This window comes from Triturus cristatus, chromosome 7 (assembly GCF_964204655.1).
Source record: "Triturus cristatus chromosome 7, aTriCri1.1, whole genome shotgun sequence".
In the NCBI taxonomy this organism is placed as follows: domain Eukaryota; kingdom Metazoa; phylum Chordata; class Amphibia; order Caudata; family Salamandridae; genus Triturus; species Triturus cristatus.
In genome coordinates, this window is record NC_140590.1 from 1757853742 (window position 1) to 1757879270 (window position 25529).

The 25529-nt window shown below is 46.4% G+C and overlaps 1 protein-coding gene across 4 annotated transcripts in view; it reads right to left on the minus strand.

Moving 5' to 3' along the window:
- LOC146813012 (killer cell lectin-like receptor subfamily B member 1B allele C) overlaps nucleotides 1-25529 on the minus strand; it is a 640827-nt gene that overhangs the window by 277018 nt on the left and 338280 nt on the right. For 3 of the 4 annotated variants that reach the window (XM_085620032.1, XM_085620033.1, XM_085620030.1), the window contains one exon: nucleotides 3020-3118. The exons of the other annotated variant lie outside the window; for it this stretch is intronic. In XM_085620032.1, coding sequence (XP_085476158.1) covers nucleotides 3020-3118 — 99 coding nt within the window. The remainder of the gene's footprint in view (nucleotides 1-3019; nucleotides 3119-25529) is intronic. 4 annotated transcript variants of the gene reach the window in all.

Consider the following 25529-nt stretch of genomic DNA (forward strand, 5'->3'; position numbering starts at 1 on the left):
GTCATGTTTTCTTTGTCTGCCCAGCTTACGCTGCCCCACGGGCTAAATGGCTTAAACCCCTATGTCGAACGCTGGGAACGAGACAAAGCCTAGAAGCACTGGATATTTTGCGTTTTGATACTAGTGAACTTATCGTAATTGCAGTCGCTAAATTCTTAGCTTGGGCCTGGCTCATCAGAATTAGGAGGCACCAAAATTAATGAACTATGGTTTCCTGTGATTTTATTGTGAATTGTAGCAACAGTTTTAATACTTGTTTGGTTGCATTTTTATTTTGTAAAATGTCTTTTTTGATGAAATTATCGATAATAAAGACTTATGAATTGAATTGAATTGATTTATTCTGGTCACCCAAGCAGGATAACCATAGTGAGACAGAGGAGGCATTTGATTTTGCTGCGTGAAAGACAACCACATTACACATATTTGAACACTAGGATTGTCCATTTCATCCTGTGTTGAGAAAATGCTCTTCTGTGTCAGGTTTTGTTCTTACAATGGGGTTAATAATTTGAGAAAAAATATTCCAAGACCAAATCAGCATGGATGCGCCAGGGAAGATGCGTCACGCAAGTTTGCCCTTGCGCCACCGCAGATGCGCCGCATTTACAATGCGGTGCATCGTGGCGCAAGGACAAGCAGATACGTGACGCATCTGCCCGCGTAAGGTTGGCGCAGTACTGAAGTTGCGTCACAAGCGCGACGCAACTCCAGCACTGTTCCAACCTACCCTATCCCTAACATGGTGCATCAAGCCTTATGCCTGCTTCAAGCAGGCACAGGGTTTTGACGCATCAGCGTTGGGAAAGTGACTCAGTGAAATCTTATGGATTTCACTGAGTCACTTTTCAGGGGCGTTCCTGTGACGGAACGCCCCCCTGAGTAGAAACGCCCACATGAAACCTGATGCAGGTTTCATGTGGCGCAGGGCTTTACACCTTGACGCATCTCCATAGATGCGTCACGATGTCAATGGGGCGCAACATGGCGCAGGGTTTACGCCACCGCTGCGTCACTAAAGTGACGCAACGGCAGCGTAAAAGGGGCGCAAGTACCTCATAAATCTGCCCCTTAGTTTTCAGGCAGCTTTAAAAATGTCAAGATAGCTCTTCTGATTAAAGTAACGCAGAAGGTTAATTTGCCAGATGCAAAGAACTCCTACCGTGCAGATCACAGATCTGTATTTTCTGAGAGGATTACTGCTTTTGTCACAGATATCCTTTTGTTACTACAGTTCAAAAGATACAACCCTAATATAGAACAGTGACTGTTATGAACTGTCATCGAAGAACTGCATGCAAACTGCATAAAACAGGTTAGGACGTTATGTTTTTTCCCCCAGTCTTTCATTATCTATTCCTAATGTTGCAGAAAAGGGTTTGTTAGGTAGATATACATTCTTATTAGTAAAGTCAACATTTATCAGTGCTTTAAAACCAATGTATGTGAGAGAGGGGCTATAGAGAGATGAGAGGCCCTTTTTGCCCAGTGGTTAGGAGGGAATCCGATGCCTCAGCCCATTGCTCCTGCTTTCGCCCCATTCACTGTGGCATTTTTGTGTCGGCCAGGAGGCGGGAGTAGGCAGAGGGGGTGAAAAGGCTGAGCTGAGGCAGAGAAAGAGGAGATGCAGTGGTAAGAGTGTGGTGGGGCTGTGGAGTGGTGTGGTGGGTAGCAGTGAAGTGGCATGTCAGCAGCGCTACTATGGCAACCAATAAAGAGCTGCATAATGCCCCCTCAGGCTCTGTCCACCCTCCCGGTGCCTCCAGCTGCAAATCTAACTCCAACGAGACTCATCAGGCAGTAATTCCAAGCCTCACAGGACTCAACAACAGTATGTAACAAAAGAGATGAACCCCTCAATAACAGTCTGAGCAGTCCTCCAGCACCAGGCCTCTCGTTCCTGCCCAAGGCTGAGTGGCGATGCTGTGTACTCCAGCTCACTCACTAGTTGCTCAGACCAGCACACTTCACAAACTTGTGCCACCACTGATGACTTTGAAGGCTCAGGCAGTGTATGTAAACAAGGACTAATACCCCGGCTCAGGAATTATATAGCTTACAGGAATGACACCACTAGAGAAATCAGCACAAGCCAACCATCCCTAGACAAGCACAAAAGGGTAACAATCACTCAAATCCTCTGACCATACATGCTGTGTCAGCAACCACAAATACAGACCGCATGGCAGAGTTCAACTATGATCTAGGTAACCTTTCAACAAGCTTTCTTTACAATATTGAAACACAAATGGAAAAAACATTGGTGCTCACCCCAAGGCCATTTAGAGTACTTGATGCAACAAAGCATGAAACTATTAATAGAGGAGGGCGATAAAAATCCACTCCAATGGCACAGTTCGCAAAGTTTTATGCTTGTAACAGGGAGCTCTGGCAAAATTCTTTCAAATACTGCATAGCATAGGTTTTTCTCGCGTATGGCTCCCCAACAGAAAGTTGCCAAGTGAGAATTGCCATCTCTTAGCATGATTTTCCGGTGCTAGGTTGGCACCTGGTGAGAGTTTTCCCAATGCGGGCAGTCGTGACTGTTTGCTATGAGAAAGCGAGTAGAAAATCTACTTGAGCAGCAGCAAAGAAGCAGCACCCTCTGGCACACCGGGTGGTCCTGTTTGCACTTTTACAGCATGGAACATGCTCCTGGCGCTAATAATCAGGGTGCGCAAGGTGACCTGTTGATTCCTCTTGCTTGCGGAACTCTGTGGAATGTCAAAGAGTTTTTATGTAACTCCGCAGAATTACACGGAGTGAAACTCTGCGAGTTCTGCCCACCCCTAATTATTAAACCCTCGCCACCCTTTCATGGCCTTCATTAGTGCCTCTCAAGATGCAAAGGCCAGAGCATTGTTATGGCGGTCATCCAAAATTGAGCTTCAAATCGACTTATTACAATCACTGGCCTTCTACATAGCAGATCTGAGCACCAAACTGGATCACATAGAAGCCAAAATCCAGGGCAAGGGGGGAAAGAGGCCCTTGTGAATGCACCCTCATCATTGATTACCTGAGTTCCCTTCGGAAGTCCTGTCGGACTTAGTTGCTGCAGTCAAAAGCATGGCTGGTTCATCTACAAGTAATGAGAACTCTGCAGCAAACACTGCATCTATGGAAGAGAGAGAAAAATATGAGATGAGCTCCATCTCATTAATCGAGGTAGGGGAGGGCTCCCAAGAGCCATGGTAGGAACTCAGCCAGAAGTCGTCCATAAATAAACAGCCCTCCAATTCCGATAGTAGTACACACATTATCGTTCCACCAGCTGCGGATGGCAACAAGGAGGCCAAACTCCCTCCAAATCAAAGCACTCAGCCACTTTTGCAAAAAGTGAAGAAAAAAGCTAATGAAACAACTCAAGAAAAGCTCAACAGCAAAAAGAGCAGCACTAGTGCTAAATGTTTGCATATCACCCAAACCCCCAGCCAAGTGTGAAGCTGTTACGCTATACCCGCTATTTGGCCATAGGGTGGGCTTAAAGGCCAAACCAGGAGTTTCTTCAATAAGGCGGCAAAAGCATGACACTGAAAATTTCCTCACCTCCATCAAGGACAGAGTGGACACAAACACTCAAGGTGAAGCCATTAAAGAGCCAAGCACTGATAGTCTCAGGATCCATTGTGCTAGGAACTGCAACATACCTCCCATGCATTCATCACTCACCTCCTCTCAAGTCATTTGATCACTGATAAGCAAGGTTTGCATTATAGTGGCCCGTCCTTTTAACCAATCTGTGAGGAGCGTTCTACAAGGAAGATTCATCCCTACCTGGCTCACCACTAAACAGGAGCACTTTTTCAAACCAAGCAATTCAAGACAAAAAAAAATCAATTATACTCTGGCCTCTTTTACGTATTTTTAATAGAATCACTGCACTGATAATGTATATTGCATACAACGTAATGTCGCCTTTCCAGCCATGAAATAAATTCTGTATTATTTAATCGCTAAATTAATCAGAGCAGCTGTGCCCTCGCTAAACAAAGCACATTATGTACATGATGCCGTCTTTTCCAGTTATGAGACCTTGCACTATTTCAGGGCGTTATAGTTATGCTGTTCAAAGCAATGCATTGATGTCCGATGTTCAGTGCTGAATCTTCCAACATAAACTCCGATTTGAATAAACTGTCAACTGGCCATTGACAAGCAAATTTTGCAGGTCTAATACTCACCCAACCTGAGGAGTTGAGAGCTTGTGAAGTCTGAAAAGTTCACTTGAAAACACAAGTCTTGTTGAGACATCCCAATGCCATTCTAGAGAACACCCATTTAGCACTGTATCCTAGTCAGCTGCTCAAGCACTTTCTCAGTTTGCCCGGTTTGGTACATACACACTACAATGCACTAAGCACCTGATGATATCTCCTTCATTTGCTTTGCCTTAAGAAGACTTGCCACCTCAAAATTTCGTTACTATTTGCCTAATATAATTGTTTTTTCTTTTAGCATGTGTGCGTGTGTATTCATATAGGGAATCAACAGCGCTTACAACGCTGTTAACACAACGCGCGTCCATTACAACACGGTTGTTACAACGACCGTGTTGTTTCTACGCGATCCATTACATCGCAAGTCATTTCAACGACTTGCTGTAGGGGGGGCGCTAACCTAAGGAATAGTATAATTTACTATTCGAACACCTTCCCTACTGTTGCACACGCTGGAGTTGGAATAGTAAATTATATTATTCCTAAATCCAGCGCTTCACCCTACAGCAAGTCCTTGAAACGACTTGCGATGTAATGGATCACGTAGAAACAATGCGGTCGTTGTAATAACTGCTTTGTAATGGAATGCGTTGTGAAAGCATTCGTTGTAAACGGCCATATTCATGTATATGTCTGTGTATATATATATTCACTGAAAAAAACATAGGTTTCAGGGGCGTTATAGTTAGCTGGACTTTTCACTCGTACAAAACCATTGAAATTCCTGCTTTATAGTTAGTTCAGCTAACTATAACTCGCGTGCCCTCAATGCACTGCTGATGATGTCACATATTACATCACTCATGACATGGTCAGTGACATCACTCATGACTCATGACATCACTGATGACATCTCAAATGACATCACTGATGACATCATCCTTGTGATAGAGTGGCAGATCTCGTCTCCCCCTAATAAAACCTTTGATACACATTCAAAAATAGAAACTAAAATTTTCAAAACAATGGACCAGTTACAACAACCTATTCAGTAATTCTAAGATCCACATACACATCAACTCATTCACCAGTTCGGGCTGGACTGTTCCCATGAGGCACAGGGTCAAGACTGATTTGCATATGGCCATGTCTGAACTGGGGTGGCGTAGTGGGCAAAATAACGATGGATTTAACCCAGATCTCTTGACTGGGGGAGAATGTCTGCATTGTCAGCATTCCGTCCATCATTTGTTTGTTGTAACGCTTTTCGCCCTAAGTGGGATGGGTATTCCCAGACGTGGGACCCGTGCTCACTACGCCACTGGAGTCAAGCTATCCTGGCTGATGACGGCTGATAGCCAGAAACCGGTCCTAGGATGCTTGATTCCGGTCCAGGGAAGACATGGCTTGGCAGTTCGGGCTGGACTGTTCCCATGAGGCACAGGGTCAAGACTGATTTGCATATGGCCATGTCTGAACTGGGGTGGCGTAGTGGGCAAAATAACGATGGATTTAACCCAGATCTCTTGACCGGGGGAGAATGTCTGCATTGTCAGCATTCCGTCCATCATTTGTTTGTTGTAACGCTTTTCGCCCTAAGTGGGATGGGTATTCCCAGACGTGGGACCCGTGCTCACTACGCCACTGGAGTCAAGCTATCCTGGCTGATGACGGCTGATAGCCAGAAACCGGTCCTAGGATGCTTGATTCCGGTCCAGGGAAGACATGGCTTGGCAGTTCGGGCTGGACTGTTCCCATGAGGCACAGGGTCAAGACTGATTTGCATATGGCCATGTCTGAACTGGGGTGGCGTAGTAGGCAAAATAACGATGGATTTAACCCAGATCTCTTGACTGGGGGAGAATGTCTGCATTGTCAGCATTCCGTCCATCATTTGTTTGTTGTAACGCTTTTCGCCCTAAGTGGGATGGGTATTCCCAGACGTGGGACCCGTGCTCACTACGCCACTGGAGTCAAGCTATCCTGGCTGATGACGGCTGATAGCCAGAAACCGGTCCTAGGATGCTTGATTCCGGTCCAGAGAAGACATGGCTTGGCAGTTCGGGCTGGACTGTTCCCATGAGGCACAGGGTCAAGACTGATTTGCATATGGCCATGTCTGAACTGGGGTGGCGTAGTGGGCAAAATAACGATGGATTTAACCCAGATCTCTTGACTGGGGGAGAATGTCTGCATTGTCAGCATTCCGTCCATCATTTGTTTGTTGTATCACTCATGACATCACTGATGACATCTCAAATGACATCACTGATGACATCACTGATGACATCATCCGGTGAATGTGTGTTTTTCTGAAAATTACATATGTTTTATATATGTATATCTCAAGGTCGATGGAAGAATAAATGGGTATATAAGTGTCTAAATGGATGATTTGTTTTTGAAAAATTGATTGTATAACTGACTGATTAAGTGTATCTTAGTGAACACATGGCTTAGTGAGTAATGTTTAAATATGTAAATATCTGTATCAGTCTCTCACTTTGTGTATAAGTGGCTGCATGGGTTGGTGAGTAGCTACATGAGTGTCTATATAGGTTATTAGTTGGTTTTTTGAGTATCAGTATGAGTGTCTGAGTGTCTGTATGGTTCGGTGGGGGGTATTATGTAGTGCATAGGTACATGAATGAGTGACTCACTGATTGTATGTGTTGAAGACAGCATGTGTGTAGGACTGTATGGGTGGATGAGTGTGTGCATGGGTGTGTTAGTGAGTGAATGACTGTCTCAATAGTGTCTTTATGAGTAACTACATCTGTTTTAAACTAGTATATGTGACTATTGGTGTATATAAGTGAGTATATGTGAGAGTGAGAGATTGGAAGAATTCCTGTATGAATAAGTATGTGTTTCTATAAGTGATTGTTTAAAAGACTAAGTATGTGTAAGTTTCTGTAGAAGTAAGTGTGGTGGTGTGTGTATAACTGTATATGTAAGCAAATGGATGTTTGATTCTTTATTAGCATGAGTTACTATGTGTGTGAGTAACTCTATGGATGAGTGGCGTTGTGTAACAGGATGTATAGGTGTATGAGTCAATCAATCAATCAATCAAGCCATTTATAAAGCGCACTACTCACCCGGAGGGTCTCAAGGCGCTGGGGGGGGGGTGCCGCTACTGCCTGAACAGCCAGGTCTTGAGCTTCTTCCTGAAGGAGAGGTGGTCTTGGGTCAGGCGCAGGTCGGGAGGGAGGGAGTTCCAGGACTTGGCGGGCAGGTATGAGAAGGACCTTCCTCCTGTTGTCGCTCTTCGGATGCGGGGGACGGCGGTGAGGGCGTGGCTGGCTGATCGGAGATGGCGTTTGGGAGCGTCGAAGTTGAGGCGGTTGTTGAGGTAGCTCGGGCCTTGGTCGTGTAGGGCTTTGTGTGCGTGGGTGAGGAGACGGAAGGTGATTCTCTTGTTGACGGGGAGCCAGTGCAGGTCTCTCAGATGTCCGGAGATGTGGCTGCTTCGGGGGATGTCGAGGATAAGTCTGGCTGAGGCGTTCTGTATCCGCTGGAGTCTCTTCTGGAGCTTGGCGGTGGTTCCGGCGTAGAGGGCGTTGCCGTAGTCCAGTCGGCAGGTGACAAGGGCCTGGGTGACCGTCTTCCTGGTCTCGGTGGGGATCCACCGGAAGATCTTCCGTAGCATGCGCAGGATGTTGAAACAGGACGAGGAGACGGCGTTGACTTGTCTGGTCATCGAGAGGGAGGAGTCCAGGATGAAGCCCAGGTTTCGTGCGTGGTCTGTCGGTTTGGGTGCGGTGCCCAGGGCGGGGGGCCACCAGGAGTCATCCCAGGCGGAGGGCGAGGAGCCCAGGATGAGGACTTCCGTCTTGTCTGAGTTCAGTTTCAGGCGGCTGGTCATCATCCACTCGGCTACGTCTTTCATCCCTTCGTGGAGGTTGGCTCTGGCGGCGGCGGGGTCGTTGGTCAGGGAGAGGATCAGCTGGGTGTCGTCGGCGTAGGAGATGATGTTGAGGTTGTGTTGGTGTGCGATGGCCGCAAGGGGGCTCATGTAGACGTTGAAGAGGGTGGGGCTGAGTGAGGATCCTTGGGGGACGCCGCAGATGACTTCGGTGGCCTCTGACTTGTACGGTGGTAGGCGGACTCTCTGTGTCCTTCCGTCGAGGAAGGAGATGATCCATTCCAGTGCCTTCTCCTGGATTCCGACGTTGCTGAGGCGCTGCACTAGGGTGCGGTGGCAGACCGTGTCGAATGCCGCGGAGAGGTCTAGGAGGATGAGGGCCGCTGTTTCTCCGTTGTCCAGCAGGGCTCGGATGTCATCGGTGGCAGCGATGAGGGCGGTCTCGGTGCTGTGGTTGGCTCGGAAGCCAGACTGTGATCCATTCGTCTCGAGGAAGGCGGCCAGCTGCTTGTTGACGGTCTTCTCGATGACTTTGGCTGGAAACGGGAGGAGCGAGATGGGGCGGTAGTTCTTGAGTTCGGTGGGGTCCGCTGTTGGTTTTAGTAGAGCGCTGAGTTCGGCGTGCTTCCAGCTCTCAGGGAAGGTGGCGGTGTCGAAGGAGGTGTTGATGATGTCTCGCAGGTGGGGTGCGATGACAGCGTCGGCCTTGTTGAATACGTGGTGAGGGCAGGGGTCGGTCGGAGATCCGGAGTGGATAGAGTTCATCGTGTGGATGGTGTCTTCTGTGTTGATCGGGGTCCAGGCGCTGAGGGTGGTGGTGGGGGGCGTTGGTGCGGTCGTGGGGGGCGTTGTTTGTGGGATGAAGCTGTTGTGTATGTCAGCGATCTTGTTGTGGAAGTAGGAGGCGAGGGAGTTGCAGAGGTCTTGCGATGGGGTGATGTCGTTGTTTCCGGCGTTGGGGTTGGAGAGCTCTTTCACGATGTTGAAGAGTTCCTTGCAGTTGTGTGCGTTGTTGTCCAGCCGGTCCTTGAATGCAGTTTTCTTGGTGGCGTGGATGAGTTGATGGTGCTTCCGGGTGGCGAGCTTGAGGGTGGTCATGTTGTCGGGTGTTGGCTCCTTTCTCCAGGCTTTCTCGAGGGCTCGGCAGTTCTTCTTGGAGCTCTTGAGTTCGTCGGTGAACCATGGGGCCTTCTTGCTGCCGGGTCTGTTGGGCGGGGTCCTCAGTGGGGCGAGTTCATCCGCGCAGGTGCTGATCCACTTCGTGAGGTTGTCGGCGGCCTGGCTGGGGTTCGCTGAGCTGGCTGGGGGGTGCTGTCTCAGGGAAGCGGCGAGCTGGTCGGCTGTGATCTTGTTCCAGCTTCTTCGAGCCTCCTGTTGCTGGTGGTGGTGGATCGTGGTTCTTCTGAAGGTGAAGTGGACGCAGCTGTGGTCCGTCCAGTGGAGTCCAGTGGCGTGGCTGAAGGCGATGTCTTTGCTGGATGAGAAGACGGCGTCGAGTGTGTGTCCGGCGAGGTGGGTGGGGGTGGACACCAGCTGCTTGAGTCCGAGGTTGGCGAGGTTATCGAGCAGGGTGGTGGTGTTGCGGTCGTTGTTGTTCTCCAGGTGGAAGTTGATGTCCCCCAGGAGAATGTAGTCAGCGGAGGGGAGGGCGTGCGGGCTGATGAAGTCGGCGATGTCTTCGCTGAATGTTGTGCGTGGTCCCGGGGGTCGGTAGATCAGGGTGCCTCTGAGGGTGGTCTTGGGGTCGGTGTGGATCTGGAAGTGTAGGTGTTCGGCGGTAGTCAGGGTGTCGTCGGTGTTGGTCGTGATGCGGATGGTGTTCTTGTGGACGATGGCGATGCCTCCTCCAGTCTGGTTGTCGCGGTCTCTCCGGGTGATCTTGTATCCCTCTGGGATGGCGATGGCGATGTCGGGCGCTGAGGAGTCGTTCATCCAGGTTTCCGTGAGGAAGGCAACGTCTGGGGATGTGGTGTCGAGCAGGTTCCAGAGTTCGATGGCGTGTCTGTGGACGGAGCGGGTGTTGAGCAGGATGCACTTGAGGTGGTTGCTGCTGGTGTTCGGCTTGGCGGGTGCTGGTGCGGGGCAGGTCCAGATGCAGGTGAACTTGCAGGCGAGGCAGCTGAAGGGTCCGTGGGTGTGTCTCGGGGTGGCTTGGTGGCATCCCGGGGTTCGGCCGGTGTTGAGTGCGTTGAGGGTGGCGGCGTTGTACGTCTGGGGGGTGGGCTGGGGTCCTCGGGGGCCAGGGGTTCGGGCGCTGGGCGCGGGCCAGGCACGGACGGGCGCAGACGGGCTTACCTTTGGCGCACCTTCGGCGCGCCCGCTGCGCGTCAACGCTGCGCGTGCGCACGGTCGCCATTTATGGCGAAGTGCAGGGAGGGAGGAGCAGCTGGGAGGCGGGAGCGGGGAGGAAGGGGGCATGTCCACACTCCCGGCGGCGGGAAGCGGGGATCGGGGCGGGTGGGCGCAGGGGACAACAGTACAGGGGGGGGCAACACTCCTAGCAAGGAGAGCAAGTAACTAACAAAAAATACAGTACAATCAGGCGAAGCGACAGAAAGGCAGGGAAGCGGGAAACAACGAGCGGCGGCGGGGGGGCGTGGCCCGAAGGCGGGCGGCTCAGGAAGGCAGAGAGCAGCGGCAGGCAGGCGGAGGGCACACGCGACAGCTGGTGGCCGTGCGGCGCGGGGGTGTCCTATGAATAGGTACATATGATGAGTGAGTACATGTATGAGTGACTGTATAGGACTGCTGGTGAATGAGTTGATGTGTATGTGGATCTTAGAATTACTGAATAGGTTGTTGTAACTGGTCCATTGTTTTGAAATTTTTAGTTTCTATTTTTGAATGTGTATCAAAGGTTTTATTAGGGGGAGACGAGATCTGCCACTCTATCACAAGGATGATGTCATCAGTGATGTCATTTGAGATGTCATCAGTGATGTCATGAGTCATGAGTGATGTCACTGACATGTCATGAGTGATGTAATATGTGACGTCATCAGCAGTGCATTGAGGGCGCGTGAGTTATAGTTAGCTGAACTAACTATAACGCAGGAATTTCAATGGTTTTGTACGAGTGAAAAGTCCAGCTAACTATAACGCCCCTGAAACCTATGGTTTTTTCAGTGAATTTTTAAGGTTTTTTAAATGCTAATTCCTAACTATAACATGCCTGAAACCTATGGTTTTTTCAGTGAATTTCAAAGGTTTTTTAAATGCTAATTTCTAACTATGCCTACAGAGATAGGACATGTGAAGAAAGAAGAAAAAACGCACAGAAAGAAAAAAAGAAATGCAGAAAGAAGCAACAGAAGTCCTCAAAGACGAAGAAAAGTGCAGGTAGAAGGATAACGTGCAGAAAGAACAAACAGAAGAGCAGAAAGAAGCCTTGTTGCAAAATCATCCTCTACCCTCAACTTTTTCAGACGGATACTGGTGGTAACTGAGTCTGACTAACCAGTCCTAGAGCCAGTGCTATGTTAAAAGACACTCAGAATACAGTGAAAACACCTACATACACTAAGGAACACTATGCGTTGGGGTCCCCCTGTGATTAGCATGACCTCCTCTGTAAGCCCCTAGTGTATAATAGGGCAGGGGGATTAAAACTACCTCTTAAAACGCGCCACAGGGCGTTTTTGCAAACATCACCTCAGACCCCGTCCCCTCCCTTCCCCCCTGTGTAAACACACCCTGTGGCCGTTTTAAGTTGGGAGATTAAGTCCCCCTGAATCCTGAGGGTTCCTAGGGTCCAACTAGACCACTAGGTACCTCCAGTAAGCTCCACAGAGCTGTGTTACAGAGAGATGTACAAAGGGGCACGGCCTAGACCACCTCTCTGCAATGCAGCACAGTGGCACTTACTTATTTCCCCAATTTACAACGCGCCACAGGGCGTGTTTGCACACGCCACCTCAGGCCCCGTCCCCTCCCTTGACCACTGTGTATACGTGCCCTGTGGCCGTTCTAAGTTCAGAGATTAAGTCCCCTTGAATCCTAAGGGTCTCTAGGGTCAAACTAACCCACTAGGTACCTCCAGTAAGCGCCACAGAGCTGCGTGGCATAGAGGTGTAAAAAGGAGCGTGGCCTCAGAACACCTGTCTGCAACGCAGCTCGCTAGCGCATACTGGAGATACCTGTTGAGCTAGTTGGCCCTCAGGGACCCTCAGTATTGAAGGGGAATTAATTCCCCAACTTACAATTGACCAGGGGGCGCATTTGCAGAGTGCTGCAAGGAGGGGGCATGGCCTCCGGCGCGATGCCGGTCTTTCATTTATTTAATTTTTTTAAGAAGGAGGGCTGTGTGGCCCCCCTTCTTTTTCTGATTTATTGGCCCTGGGGACCCCATCCCCCAGGGCCTGCACCCTAATTTATTTTGTTGAAAAAAATAAATTTGGAAGGGGGCCGCATGACCCCCCCCCTCTCAAGTCCTTAATCGGCCCCAGGGACCCCAACCCCCGGGTCATGGCCTTTTTAAAAAAAAATTTTTAGGAGGGGGCTGCATTGCCCCTCTCCTCAGGCCACTTATGGCCCCAAGGACCCCATCCCCCGGGGCCGGCCTTTGTTTTTTATTATTTAAAAAAATATATATATTTATAGAAACACCTAGGACATGCTGGACAAACCGTATGTACCTATCACCATGACGATTTGCGTGATATTCATTAAAAGTCGACTATGCATACAATGAATCCACATGGAATGTATTTACACCGCTAGTGAAGCTCTGACGTCCTACCGTGCCTAATTCCGGCACCCCCGCCGGTGGGTTCTCTCCAAGTAGACACCCTTGTCGTTTATTTATACAAACATGGGTAGCTATTGACGGGCACAGTACACACACACCAAGCCATTCAAAGGAGATTCGACAAAAATTTGACCAAACTATGCAAGAAACCCCCCTCACAGTTAATAAAACACACATCCACCGCCGGATGTGTAATACTTTTTATTTTACTCTCTGGAAAGGAGACGAACCTCACTTGAGTCACAGCGTGCTCCTGGCTGAGCCCAATGCTGTGTTACACCCACCAGTGCCCGCCGAGTGCCACACACCTCTGTGTTGTATTCCACCAGCTAGTGCGTATGCTATGACACTCTCTAGCCCTTGTGCACTGTAACACCACCCCGTGAATATGTAATTCCACACTTGCCTTCGCACGGGTTATATTGCCCCATCTAACGTGCCTTCCTCGATGCCTATGTTATAACGCACAGCACTATGCCATACATATTACAATCTGGGATCCATATCTTTGTCACAGTGCATATGCAACGTTACACTCCCCAGCACATATTACAACTTTAGAGACTAGTTGGGTTACACAACACTGTCCTGTGCATATTACATTCCAAGGCGCATATCGCATAGCACGCGCTAGTGCCTGTGCTATCTCGCGCTCTCCAATGAATCGGTCATTGCGCACAATGTATTGCATATTATATTTCACGCCCCGGTTCATCTTATATCACACTTTTTGGTGCATAGTTTATACCATATACTATATCTAGTTTTCATTTTCAATCGTGCTCTCAGGACTATGTTCTATATAACACTGCGTCCACCTACCCTTTTCACGGACATTACATTTTGCGATGGGGGGTGGAGGGTCAGGGGGTGTTTCCGCCAAGTGAGTCACAGTCACAAACGTCCTCTTCTTCCTGAATAAAAGTGAGATTATGCTGCATACTTGTTCATATTTTAAGTAGTTCGCACAGACACACATTTTAAAAACAATAAAGTTCCTAATACTCACCTTCTCTGAACAGTTAGCTTGCTGCCCCATCCACCTCCTCCCTATCCTCTGTTGTCTGAATCCATGGACTAGCCTCCTCCCTCCTGCCATGCATGGTCTGATGTGCTGCCACTGCCCTCCATTTAGCATGATGTACCAGTCCACTCCTTCTGCCCTCCATTGCCCAATTCTATGGCCCATCATTGACCTCCTGCTTAGCCTCTGTGCTTAGCTTACTGTCCCTATTCTCCTTCCCCCTGCTCTCCGATGTCTTTGTGCATGCCCCTGCTCCATCCTTTTTGCCCACCATGTTCCATGGATCTGCCACTCCTATCTACTCTGAGTGTTTTGTTGAGCTGCCACTCGCCTCCCACCTGCATAGCATTGTCAGATGACTGTAACCTGTCCCTGCCACCTCCACCCTGCCTGTCCACATGCCATGCCTCTATCCCCTTCCTCCTGTCCTCCATGGTTCATTTTACTGCCACACCCTTCTACCCTCCCTGGTCTGTTGTGCTGCAACTGCTCCTCCTGCCTGCCCCGCGCGGTCTGTTGTGAGGCCCCTTCCCCTGAACTCTCTTGTCTGTGCCCAGGTCCTGACCCTCCCTTCTATCCTCCATGGTCCTTTGTGCATGCCCCTGCACCCTCCTTCTTGCCCATCATAGCCATTGTGCTGCCACTAACCCTCCCGCTTGCCATGCATGGTCTTCTGTGCTGCCATGGCCCCTCCCACCTTCCCAGTGTGGTCAGCTAGCTGCCCCTGACCCCCTCCCACCTTACCTCCATGGTCTGTGTGTATGCCATCATAGTCTCACTGTTGTCTAAATGGTGTGTCTTGTTTCCAGTGCCCATCCTGCCTGACCTCCATGGTCATCTTGCTGCTCCTGCCCTGTCCCCTTGCCCTCTGTTTCCATGTGCAGACCCCTATTCCCTCCCTCCTGACTTGTCTTTTCCATTGTAATGCCCCTGATCCGTCCCTCCTGCCCTTTATGGTCTGTTATGCTGCAGCTTTCTTTCCTGTCTGTCCATTATGGTCAGCTAGCAACCATTGCCTCTTTCCCGTCTGTTCTCTGTTTTCCATGTGCATGGTCCTGTCCCCTCCCTATTGCTTTCTATGGATTGTTGTGCTGCACTCCCGTCCCACATGCCCTGTGTGGTGTATTGTGCTGCTGCAAACCCTGATGCCTGCCCTGTAGGGTCAGTTTGGTGCACCTCTCCATGTCCCTCCTGTCCTCTGTTATCCAAGTCCATGTCCCTACCCCAATTCCTCCTGCCTACCATGATCCAATGTACCATACTTGCGAACAATTTGAACTTGGTAAGAGGGAGATTTTGAAAAAAAACTGGGGTATTGATTTTCCCCTTTGAGTTACATTGAAAAAGAGGAGATTGTAGACAGGAGACAGATCAAATAAAGCCCATTTGAGCTTAAAAACATTGGACGTTTCCTGGCTGAAACGGGTCTGTTGGCATGTATGGTTGCACTACCACTGCCTCATCCTTCTGCCCACAATGGTCTATTATATTGCCACAGCCTCTCTTGCCAGTTCTGTATTGTTGGTTTGTTGCCCCTGCCCCCATTTCCACTGCCCTCCATAGTCTGTTGTGCTGCCACTGCCCTTCCTGCCTGCCCAGTGTGGTCAAATTGTTGCCTCTGCACTCTCCTACCTGCCTTCAATTTTCAGAGTCCGTGCCCCTGGCCTCTGCCTCTCAACAGTATACTAATGAACAACTAGATTGCTAACATTCTATATTTATTACAAAAGTGTGGAACGCCTGACGTCATCTTGATGTAATCAAAACTGTAATACCTAGAGCATTTCCTTTAGAAATTACATAAATGAGAGCGTCTTATTTGCATCAAAATTATGGTTAGTGCTCTAAAAAACTAAAATGAGGATATGTTTTCTGAGTTTTCAAATAGCCACAAAGAACTTTTAAATTAATTGTAATCTTTATGTTTTTTTATCCAGTTGACCACTTGATTACATTTTGCACTTAGGGGAGAGAATGTGGTGTTACTTCCAGAGCTGCAGACTTTGCAACTGGGGAACTAGGTTGGAGTTTCTGCTTCAGCTCAAAATTCTGTGATTCTGGTCAAATCACTTAATCTCCCCATGTCTACAACTAAAATTAATTTGATCTTGTGTGATGTAACCAATGCTCATGTAAAGCACTCCAATACCTGACAAGTCTGCACTATATAAAACTGCAAATACACAAAAAATAAGTGTTTTGCACACTTCTGTCATTGGGCTACATGTGGGCTACACGTGGGTGATATTTGTGCTGTATTTGGGCTCTTTTGTCTCTGGTGGCCATCTTGGGAGATTTATTTGTTATGAAGTTTCCTAATTTCCTCATTTACTGCAGTCTCCTCAGTAGGAAATACTTTCAGTTTTTTACTTTGGTTCCATCAAGAAGGCATTCAGATGTGTCACACATTTGCCATAAATTCTGAATGTTAGCTCTCTAGTTGCTGGTATTAAAAGTGCATGTTTCAGTCTGCATATCAGAATTTTTTAATGAAATAGAAGAGGATTTGAGAAGTCACTCAAAATATGTCCTAATTTTTAATTCTTCAGCACTAATCATAATTTCTATGGCAAAATGAACCCCCTCATTGTGTTCCCTTTTAAATTAAATGTTTTAAGTGTTACCAGTTTATTCCAATCAAGATGGATTCAGGTGTGCCATACTTTTGTCATAAGTAAGACAGTAAGCGCTCTAGTTGTTCTTTAGAAAACTCTGGGACATTCTGTCATTGGGCTATACTTGGGCTACATCTAGGTGATATTTGGGCTACATTTGGGCTCTTTTGTCTCTGGTGGCCATCTTGGGAGATTTATTTGTTATGAAGTTTCCTAATTTCCTCATTTACTGCAGTCTCCTCAGTAGGAAATACTTTCAGTTTTTTACTTTGGTTCCATCAAGAAGGCATTCAGATGTGTCACACATTTGCCATAAATTCTGAATGTTAGCACTCTAGTTGCTCATTAGATCACTGTAGTAAAGCTACTGCTCACCAGGGAAGTCTACTGCTGATATTCAAAGTGCATGTTTCAGTCTGCATGTCAGAATTGTTTTTATGAAATAGAAGAGGATTTGAGAAGTCAAAACGTGCCCTAATTTTTCTTTCTGCAGCAATAATCATAATTTCTATGGCAAAATGAACCCCCTCATTTTGTTCCTTTGTAAATTAAATGTTTTAAGCGTTACCACTTTATTCCAATCAAGATGGCTTCAGGTGTGCCATACTTTTGTCATAAGTAAGACTGTTAGCGCTCTAGTTGTTCGTTAGAACACTCTGGGACATTCTGTCATTGGGCTATACTTGGGCTACATCTGGGTGATATTTGGGCTACATTTGGGCTCTTTTGTCTCTGGTGGCCATCTTGGGAGATTTATTTGTTATGAAGTTTCCTACTTTCCTCATTTACTGCAGTCTCCTCAGTAGTAAATACTTTCAGTTTTTTACTTTGGTTCCATCAAGAAGACATTCAGATGTGTCACACATTTGTCATAAATTCAGAATGTTAGCACTCTAGTTGCTTATTAGATCACTGTAGTAAAGATACTGCTCACCAGGGAAGTCTGCTGCTGGTATTGAAAGTGCATGTTTCAGTCTGCATGTCAGAATTTTTTAATGAAATAGAAGAGGATTTGAGAAGTCACTCAAAATGTGCCCTAATTTTTCTTTCTGCAGCACTAATCATACTTTCTATGGCAAAATGAACCCCCTCATTTTGTTCCTTTTTAAATTAAATGTTTTAAGAGTTACCACTTTATTCTAATCGAGATGGCTTCAGGTGTGCCATACGTTTGTCATAAGTAGGACTGTTAGCGCTCTAGTTGTTCTTTAGAACACTCTGGGAAGCTGCAGTAGAACACAAAGGAATCAACTGACAGTCTCTGCCCTTGTTGGATGTACATGTTTTACTGAGAATGTCAGACTTCATTCTCACATGACTGAGAAAGATAATGTGAATTTACAGAAAATATGCTGTCAGTTTAGCTTATAAGATCACCTTCCAAACCTCTGTGGGAAAAGCATGAGAAAATAGTTTTCTCTCAAACATGATTCATGATATCCCAGCAGAAGGCTTTTTCACATGGTAAAATCACCTTAGAACACACCACAATTCCTAAAATGAGTATGTTACCATCAACAAATGATTTATAATGTAACTAAAGTCTTAAAACCTTTTATTAACTGCAATGCTTTTTAATGAGGTGCTATCATGTATATTGATCCCAAGATGGCTGCCAACACTTCTTGGAGGAAGTACTGACAGCCAATCAGATCTCACGATGAGATGTGTGGTTAGGCTCTGCCCAGATATCACTAACTTTTTTATCCTAATTTTCTCAGGAACTACTGAACGGATTTACACCATTTAAGCAAAAGGCACGAGTCTGAACTGAGGACTATCTCTTTGCCAAATTTGGTGTAATTCCGTTCAGCAGTTCAGGCTGTAGCTGCATCAACAGGTCCTATGGGAAAATGCATGGGGAAAATGCGTTTTGGGACCCCCTTTTTTCTCGGCCCCCGCTTGACAAATCACCGTGAAATTTTCAGGATCGGAGCGGAGCTGGCCAAAAGCTTGGAAAATTTTGCGAAGATTTGTCAACCGGCGCCAAAGATATTCTCAATAGAATGTTGCGGATTTCCTATGAAAAATAGGTCCTAACTATAACTATCTACTGGCGACCGCCAGTAGATAATATATATATATATATATATATATATATATATATCTACCCTGCGTAGATGCTATGCTTGAGAACAGTAGAGACAATGTGACTTACAACACCTATTTTTATATTAACATTTTGACTATGTGGTACCTGAGTTAGTCATGTGAGTTAATATTGTTACAAGGTTATAATCAGAGGTTTTCAACATTGATTACAATATTCTTGTTGTTATTACAATATATAATATGGTAATGTTTAACTATGCAATCGTGCCTCCTTTTGATCGACTCAATCCAGCCACATGTGTGATATTTATGTTAGATTTATATTCCTTATTATTATATTTATCTATTTGGGTGCTGGGTCAAAGGATTAATAATCGTATGTGCTATGATATTACTCGTAACTTGGCTACGTTACGTTAGTTATCTTAAAAGACTGATAGGTCATTTAATTCTTTGGGGGTAAACTGCCAAGCCAATGGGATGGCAGAGACCAGCATAATATTGCGGGCCCAACCACTATTCAGGGAAATTTTCGCCAATATTTCTTTCATAGACAAGGCCGGAGCACTTCGGGCAAAAATGCAATGCCAGACTGGCCGCCATGTTATGCTGCCCGTTCAGTACTGATTTTCAGAAACAAATCTGAAAAGCAAGTTAGCTTTGAAAAATAAAAAAATAAGTTCCTCACTGGGACATTCATGCTTTTTTCTTGATAATGACTACTATGTCTTCCTTGGTGGTCACAAAGAGGAAACAAGAATGGGCAAAGCCAATTGGTTTAACCTACACAAGGTATTGGCTTTGTCAATGTTTTTAGTCATGTTGTGCAGCAGTAAAGCATGGCCGAACATTAAAAAAAAAAAGCACTATTGTGTGGTGTTAGGAATGGAGTTCCTGGTTGACTGTGGTGGAAACCCTGGTCATGCAGTAACCACAATCCTAGTCAGGGTAAGTCATAAACACACTCTAAATTAACATGTGCTCACCCTCTGGTAGCTTGTCACAGAGCAGTCCGCTTAACCTAGAGGCAATGTCTAAAGTATGTATGCTATAAAACAAATTTAGAACGGATCTACCCCCTATCATTGTTATGGTTGATCCTGTCTTCTTCCTTTTATCCCTTTGGATGTTCATTATAGGGACATTGAAACACGCAGGGTGTTTTAAAGTTTTAAAAGAACCCTCACTCATCTACCTGGTAGGTGACATGCTTCATCAATGGGTTTCCACCTTGGTTGCCGAATGCTTCCAGGGGGTGCTGCGACGCCAGAATTACTGCAGAGCTGGTTGTTTTTGTGCATGCGATGTAGTAATTATTAAATTTGGCTCGGAAAGCCTCAAAATAGTTCTTCAATAAGAGTTAGAGGGTTCCCGGTCAATGTTAAAAACAAGTAGTGGATGTATATGGGATGTTTACTTGGTCCCATGTATCCTCATTAAGGTCATCCTGGGTGTGGTCTACATGTTTCAGCCACTAGCGGTAGCTCCGTAAGTTCAATGTGGTTTTCTTCAGGACCAGGAAACAAGGTGCATGCGTAGCAAAGCTTGCACGGTGAGGGTAGAGTGTACTTGCAAAGTATCCTCTCGATCTTTCAATCACAATGCGTCTTGTATTGTGTCATTTTTAGCTCGAGGTGGGATTCCTCATGGGTTACTGCTCAGACGTGGGCTAATCTGGCAAAAAATGTGTCCCTGGGCCTCACTGTCTGTTGCACCTACCAGGGTCAAAGCAGTCCTGTATTATGGTGAGGCATACTGATTTTTTTGTGTGCTAGATTATCTCACGTCTGAACAGTAACCCATTAGGAATCCCACCTTATGTTTATGGATTTATAGAGCGCATGCCTGCCCGGAGGCTTCCCAGCACTGAGGAGAAGAGTCAGTCAGGGTACAGAAGTTTGTTATGGAAAGAGTCATGTTTTGAGTTTTTTTCCTGAAAGCCAGTTTACCAGTCAGCAGACACATTTCTTTAGGCAGGGAGTTCAAAAGCCTAGGAGCCAGATGTGAGAAGGATACCTTGAGCTAAAACGCATGCCCCAGTTTTCAGTGTCTCCCAACTGCGCTGACTCTTGTTTTAACTACTGTCACCAGGTTACCAGGCTGCAGGGTCAGTACCAACGTCTTCTTTATAGGCTCATCATCAATATTTCTACTGTGGAAACTGGTAAATTATATTGTTTTTTGTTCTATGGACTATATCATGACTGAAACCACAGTTGTTTTACTGCCCCTGCATTTGTTCCGTATAGTCCTTCTGAGGGGACCTGAGTATTCCTACCTGTGATTGGCTGTACCACTGAAGAAGCCCCTATCCACTTCTCAACCAGACTAACGTAATTGTCTTGCACTCTCAATGTCTGTCTGTCTCTTCCTCTGAGTTCTTGTGATACTGCAACATCAGGACAGGAATATAGGGAAGGTGTGGGCTATTGTGGGTATCCAAATCAGTGAGGCCCTGAGAGGCAGTCTCCAAAAGCTCTAAAGCCCTGTGGCTCATGGGACGCCATTGAATGGTTTCTCTCAACAGAGTTAGCTCAGGCTGCACCGCCAGATGGAAGGAATTCCTTCATTTCTATGAGATGATGAAAGTTTGACACAGGCAAATGGGACGTTCGACATCCAAAAGTGTTTGGTGGATATGTCAAATATAGTTTATTTCGGTGGGTCGCCCCATAAAACATACAATGCACAATAAATAATCACAATTAAAAGTCCTTAGGCACACATGACCATATACACATTTTTGGAAACATATTAAAACTTCAATATGAGAATACTATGCTCCAAACATACAATCACATTATTTAGTCCGTAATACGTTTCCTTAGGCCCCAAATCGAATACAACATCTTTAGATATTTATCTTTCAACCATTCTCTAAGTGGGGCACATAGCAGTAATGGGCTATTAGAGTAAATACATCATTAAAAGAGACACCAGCAGGACAAAGAGAGAGGTGAAGTGACCACAAAGATATGTAGAATACACAGCCCAGAGCTTCAGCAGTTGGAACTGAGGTACTGGGAATGAGGTCTGTGGTCCATGTCTATGGAAGGCCAGCAGTGAGGCAGGCTCACCACACTTGCTGTCATGAAATGCTTCCTCCAGGTCCTCAACCCACAGTTGGCATAGAATGACACAAGCACTTATAGTGCATTCTTATACACTTCACTTCCTTCCTTTCTTCACCTCTTACATTAGGCACTTTCTTTTTCTTTATGGTTATGAAAGTTACCAATGATGATAGTGTGGGCAAACTGGTGAGTACCAACCAGCAGCTCCCTGGGTGATGCTTACGTGAGGTACTTTCTGACCTTTCACACATTTTTTCTTCTTGGCTATATTTACAAGATGAAATGCCGCCTGGTTTATTGAAAAACAGTGAAAATTGAACACTTGGATCCGGAGGTGACTGGCAAAAATATTTTTAAAAGCCAGCCTGTGGGCAGAGATATTGTTAAAACTGTTCCTGGTATCCGTTAAAAAGTTTTAATAACTTAGTGTTTGTGAATAATGTGTATTTGCAATTTGATGAGTGCGGGGCAACCTGATTATTATTTCCCTCTTGTGCTCCTTTTTAGGTCTCGCGAGCCAAAGGCTCGAAGAGACATTTTATATGTGAGATTTTCAAAGTGCTACCCACACTTTTGGCTGGCCTAAACCTTGAGTGCACGAGATCACATGCACGTGCACAGCTGCTCCTCTGCTAATTGCATCCCCCCTCCCTTCTCACCCAGTCCTTTGATGCTCTGCTCGATTACTTTCACTTTCGCCGCTTTGACCCTTGCATTCCCCCCTCCCTTCTCACCCAGCCCTTTGATGCTCTGCTCGCATCTCCCTCCTCCCTGGGCGTGAAGGGAGACTGAGCCATCCTGTTTGTCTAACTTCCGTGTAGTTCCAATGCAGCGGTTTCTAACTACAGTGTCCTTTCACTTTGCTTGCTATCTGGTTAGCACGCTGTAGCCTGCCTTATGCCTTTGTAATTGGAGACTTTAATGCATGTTGTTTATTTACCTTCGTTTTATCACTGATAGAGGTTGTAGGCTGTTTGAGCACGCTGGCTCTGAACTGTAATGTCTGCCCCAGCCTTTTGTATGATTACAAGACTGTAGCGGGCGGACTTTTTACCGCATTATAAGTTTGATATTTATTATTGGCTTTGAACTGTTATGTGTTCCCTGGCATTTTGTTTGTATAACAACATTGTAGCTGGAGTGCTTTTTACTGCGTTATTATTGCTCTCTTTTTAGCACGGTAGCTTTGAAGTGTTATGTCTGCGACTTTTTCCCGTGAAAAATGCTGGGGCACACATAACAGTTCAGAGCCAGCGTGCCCAAAACACGGCAATAATAAAGATGAAACTTCTAACGCGGTAAAAAATCTTCCCGCTACAGTCTTGTATAATAAGAGTTCCCCTCTCCGCGCCCCTGGCTGCCTTCCAGCGCTAGCTTCACCCCTCGATTTGCGGCTTCCCTGCACCGTCGGACGGTGAGTACCGGGGGCTCCGAGCAGGGCTTAGGGCAGGACCCGTGCCTGGTGTCGTCCTGTCTGTCGCCGATGGTACCCAGAGCTTTATTCCAAACTCCATATACCTGTTTATCGGCGACTGCGTCACTCACAGCGAAGTGAGTTTGCTGATAAAAGTCCGTCTAGATGGATGTCTCTGTCATACGAATATTGGCGAGGGCAACGGGCACGGTGCCAGGGCACTGCTCCTCTGTAATCACGCAGCTTGTACGTACTTTTCCTCTTCTGGTAGTGCAGACGTGCCTCCTTGTGCGGAGTCTTCCAGCTTCTTAGTACGATGCCAGATTTTCCAATTTGGCGTGAAATATATTCTGGCCCCCAGGGACTTGCAGGGGGGGTGTGTATATACAGGAATGTTTGTTGTTGCCACGTCGCCAAATGTGAGCGCTTTTCACTGTTGGTAGGCACGTGATCTGATCGTCGCGGCAGTGCCCCTCGCCATGTCCGCGCGCCCCATTGGCACAGAACAATTGCTGCTTGTGTAGGGGAAAGAGTGCATACAAACAATATGCGTTTGTTTGTCAACAAAGCGCATCTTCCAGCAAACACAGCAAAGCAGACCTTTTTAAAACTAACACCAAAACCGTACCCATCCAGGGCAGAATGGCAAGTGGACTATACCAATCCTTGTCGGGTGGTGGGGGGAGAGGGGTTCGATGTACAAATGGCCTTTAAAAGCACGACGGGTTACTTGCCACTGATGCATAACTCACACTTGTGTGTTCGAGCTTCATTAAGAGTGCCTTAAAACGCAGCTGCAGGGTTATGAGTGTTACCACCTCGCAATAAGTCGCGATAGTCTGCCAGCCCCGACTGAGGTCTGCAAAAAGGCAAGCGCGGCAGTGAGGGGTAATGCATCTGTCACAGCGAGGAGCACAGCAGAGGGGCCATGTGGTCTCCCCGGCCGGTGTTGCTGTATAGAACTTGCAACCAGTGTTCCTGTAGGTTCTGGTGGGTCTTCATAGGATGCCGGGAAAACACATGTGGCACATAACACAAGTTATTAGGAACCAAAATATGAATACACGTTGTTCTACCCATTTAGTACTGTAGTGCAAAGGACATATTTCGTATTATTGCCATAATATAGTCTAATGTATGGAAGTAAACCGGCTTACTGCACATTGCGTTAATTTTATACAGCAATTGGGATCATGTTCACTGGCCTGTTCAATGTGGTTTTTTTGGGTTTTTTTTCTCTCACTTCATGGATTTAACTCGTTTCCTGGTTCTGTACCTTTGTTTATAACTTCTACTTATTAAAACAAGTTTCCTCCTGAAAACAACCTGCAGATCTGTGGAGAGTAGGTTTATTATCATTGTGGGAGGGGAAGGATGTTACGACAAACTTGGTATGGACATCACTAACCTATTCTGCTTGGTAAAACATTGAATAAATAATTGGGATGGGCACTACCCACCTCAAGGAACAATGGGTCTGTCAACCCTCAGTCACAAAATTAACCTGAGCTCGCCCCCCCCCCCTCCCGCTTCTGCGCAGAGCAGACAACTTGGAGCAATTTGGAAAGTGTCCATGCAGTACCAAACCAGTAAAAGTCAAAATGCACAACAATAAAAAACAAGCATTGGCATAGCCAGTGGGTCTCGCCTTTGGGATCTGTTAAGTGATTTGCCCGAGCTATGTTCAGGTAATCCAAGCTAGTGATTTCGTTCCAGTTTATATTTCACGTTTTACTGAATCTTGCACTCTGAGTGTTAAGTTTTCCCAGGATGTTCTGTTTTTGTTTATTTTTTATTTTTTGTTCAGCTTTTTACTCTTGTATAGTGCATGCTTTGAAATAAGTCGCCTCCAGGTGTTTATAACCGCAACAATTAAGCGCCAGAGTTGAGTCTGAAAGCAATGAGTTTCTCGCAGTGGCTGTCAGTGGGCCAAAAAGGTGATCTGTGGCCGCGGGGAAGTTTCACTCTACGCTGACGTGCAGCAGGGGAGGGCTACATACGAACATGCTTACTACACATACAAAGTCTGAATGGCATGCGTGGCAGGAGCACGTCGAAGTGGGTATCTGTAGGCACGAAATTATACTGTTGAAAGGAACATTACGAGTAAACGAGGCTTGGGGAGGACTTGGAACATGTGTCGTATTTTTCATTGTCGCCAAGTTCCATACATTTTTATTTCACAGTGTGGCCGTAACAAATACACAATCTTACACATCTTACACATGGCACGGTTGTACTTTTGCGGTCCTTGCACACACAAGCTTGTAAGGCTACTAGCCTTTAGATACCCATGTTGGCAATCACATTCTGCACTTTATTTTGCATGCTGTACGGGCATATATACTCATCTTAATTAACTCTGCTCTTGCACGATTGCACTTTGTTTTTCCTGTATATATAAGCCTTTAGTGCTCTAACTTTTTTTTAAGCTTTGGCTGGCGCGATTATTAGTCATTTTTAGCTTCCTCATCAGCCTGTCGCATAGCCACTGCACCCCCTTTTTCAACTCATGAATCATTTAATAGCAGCTCCAGTGTTTTTACTGTAGCTAGACTGGATCGATCCTGTCCAA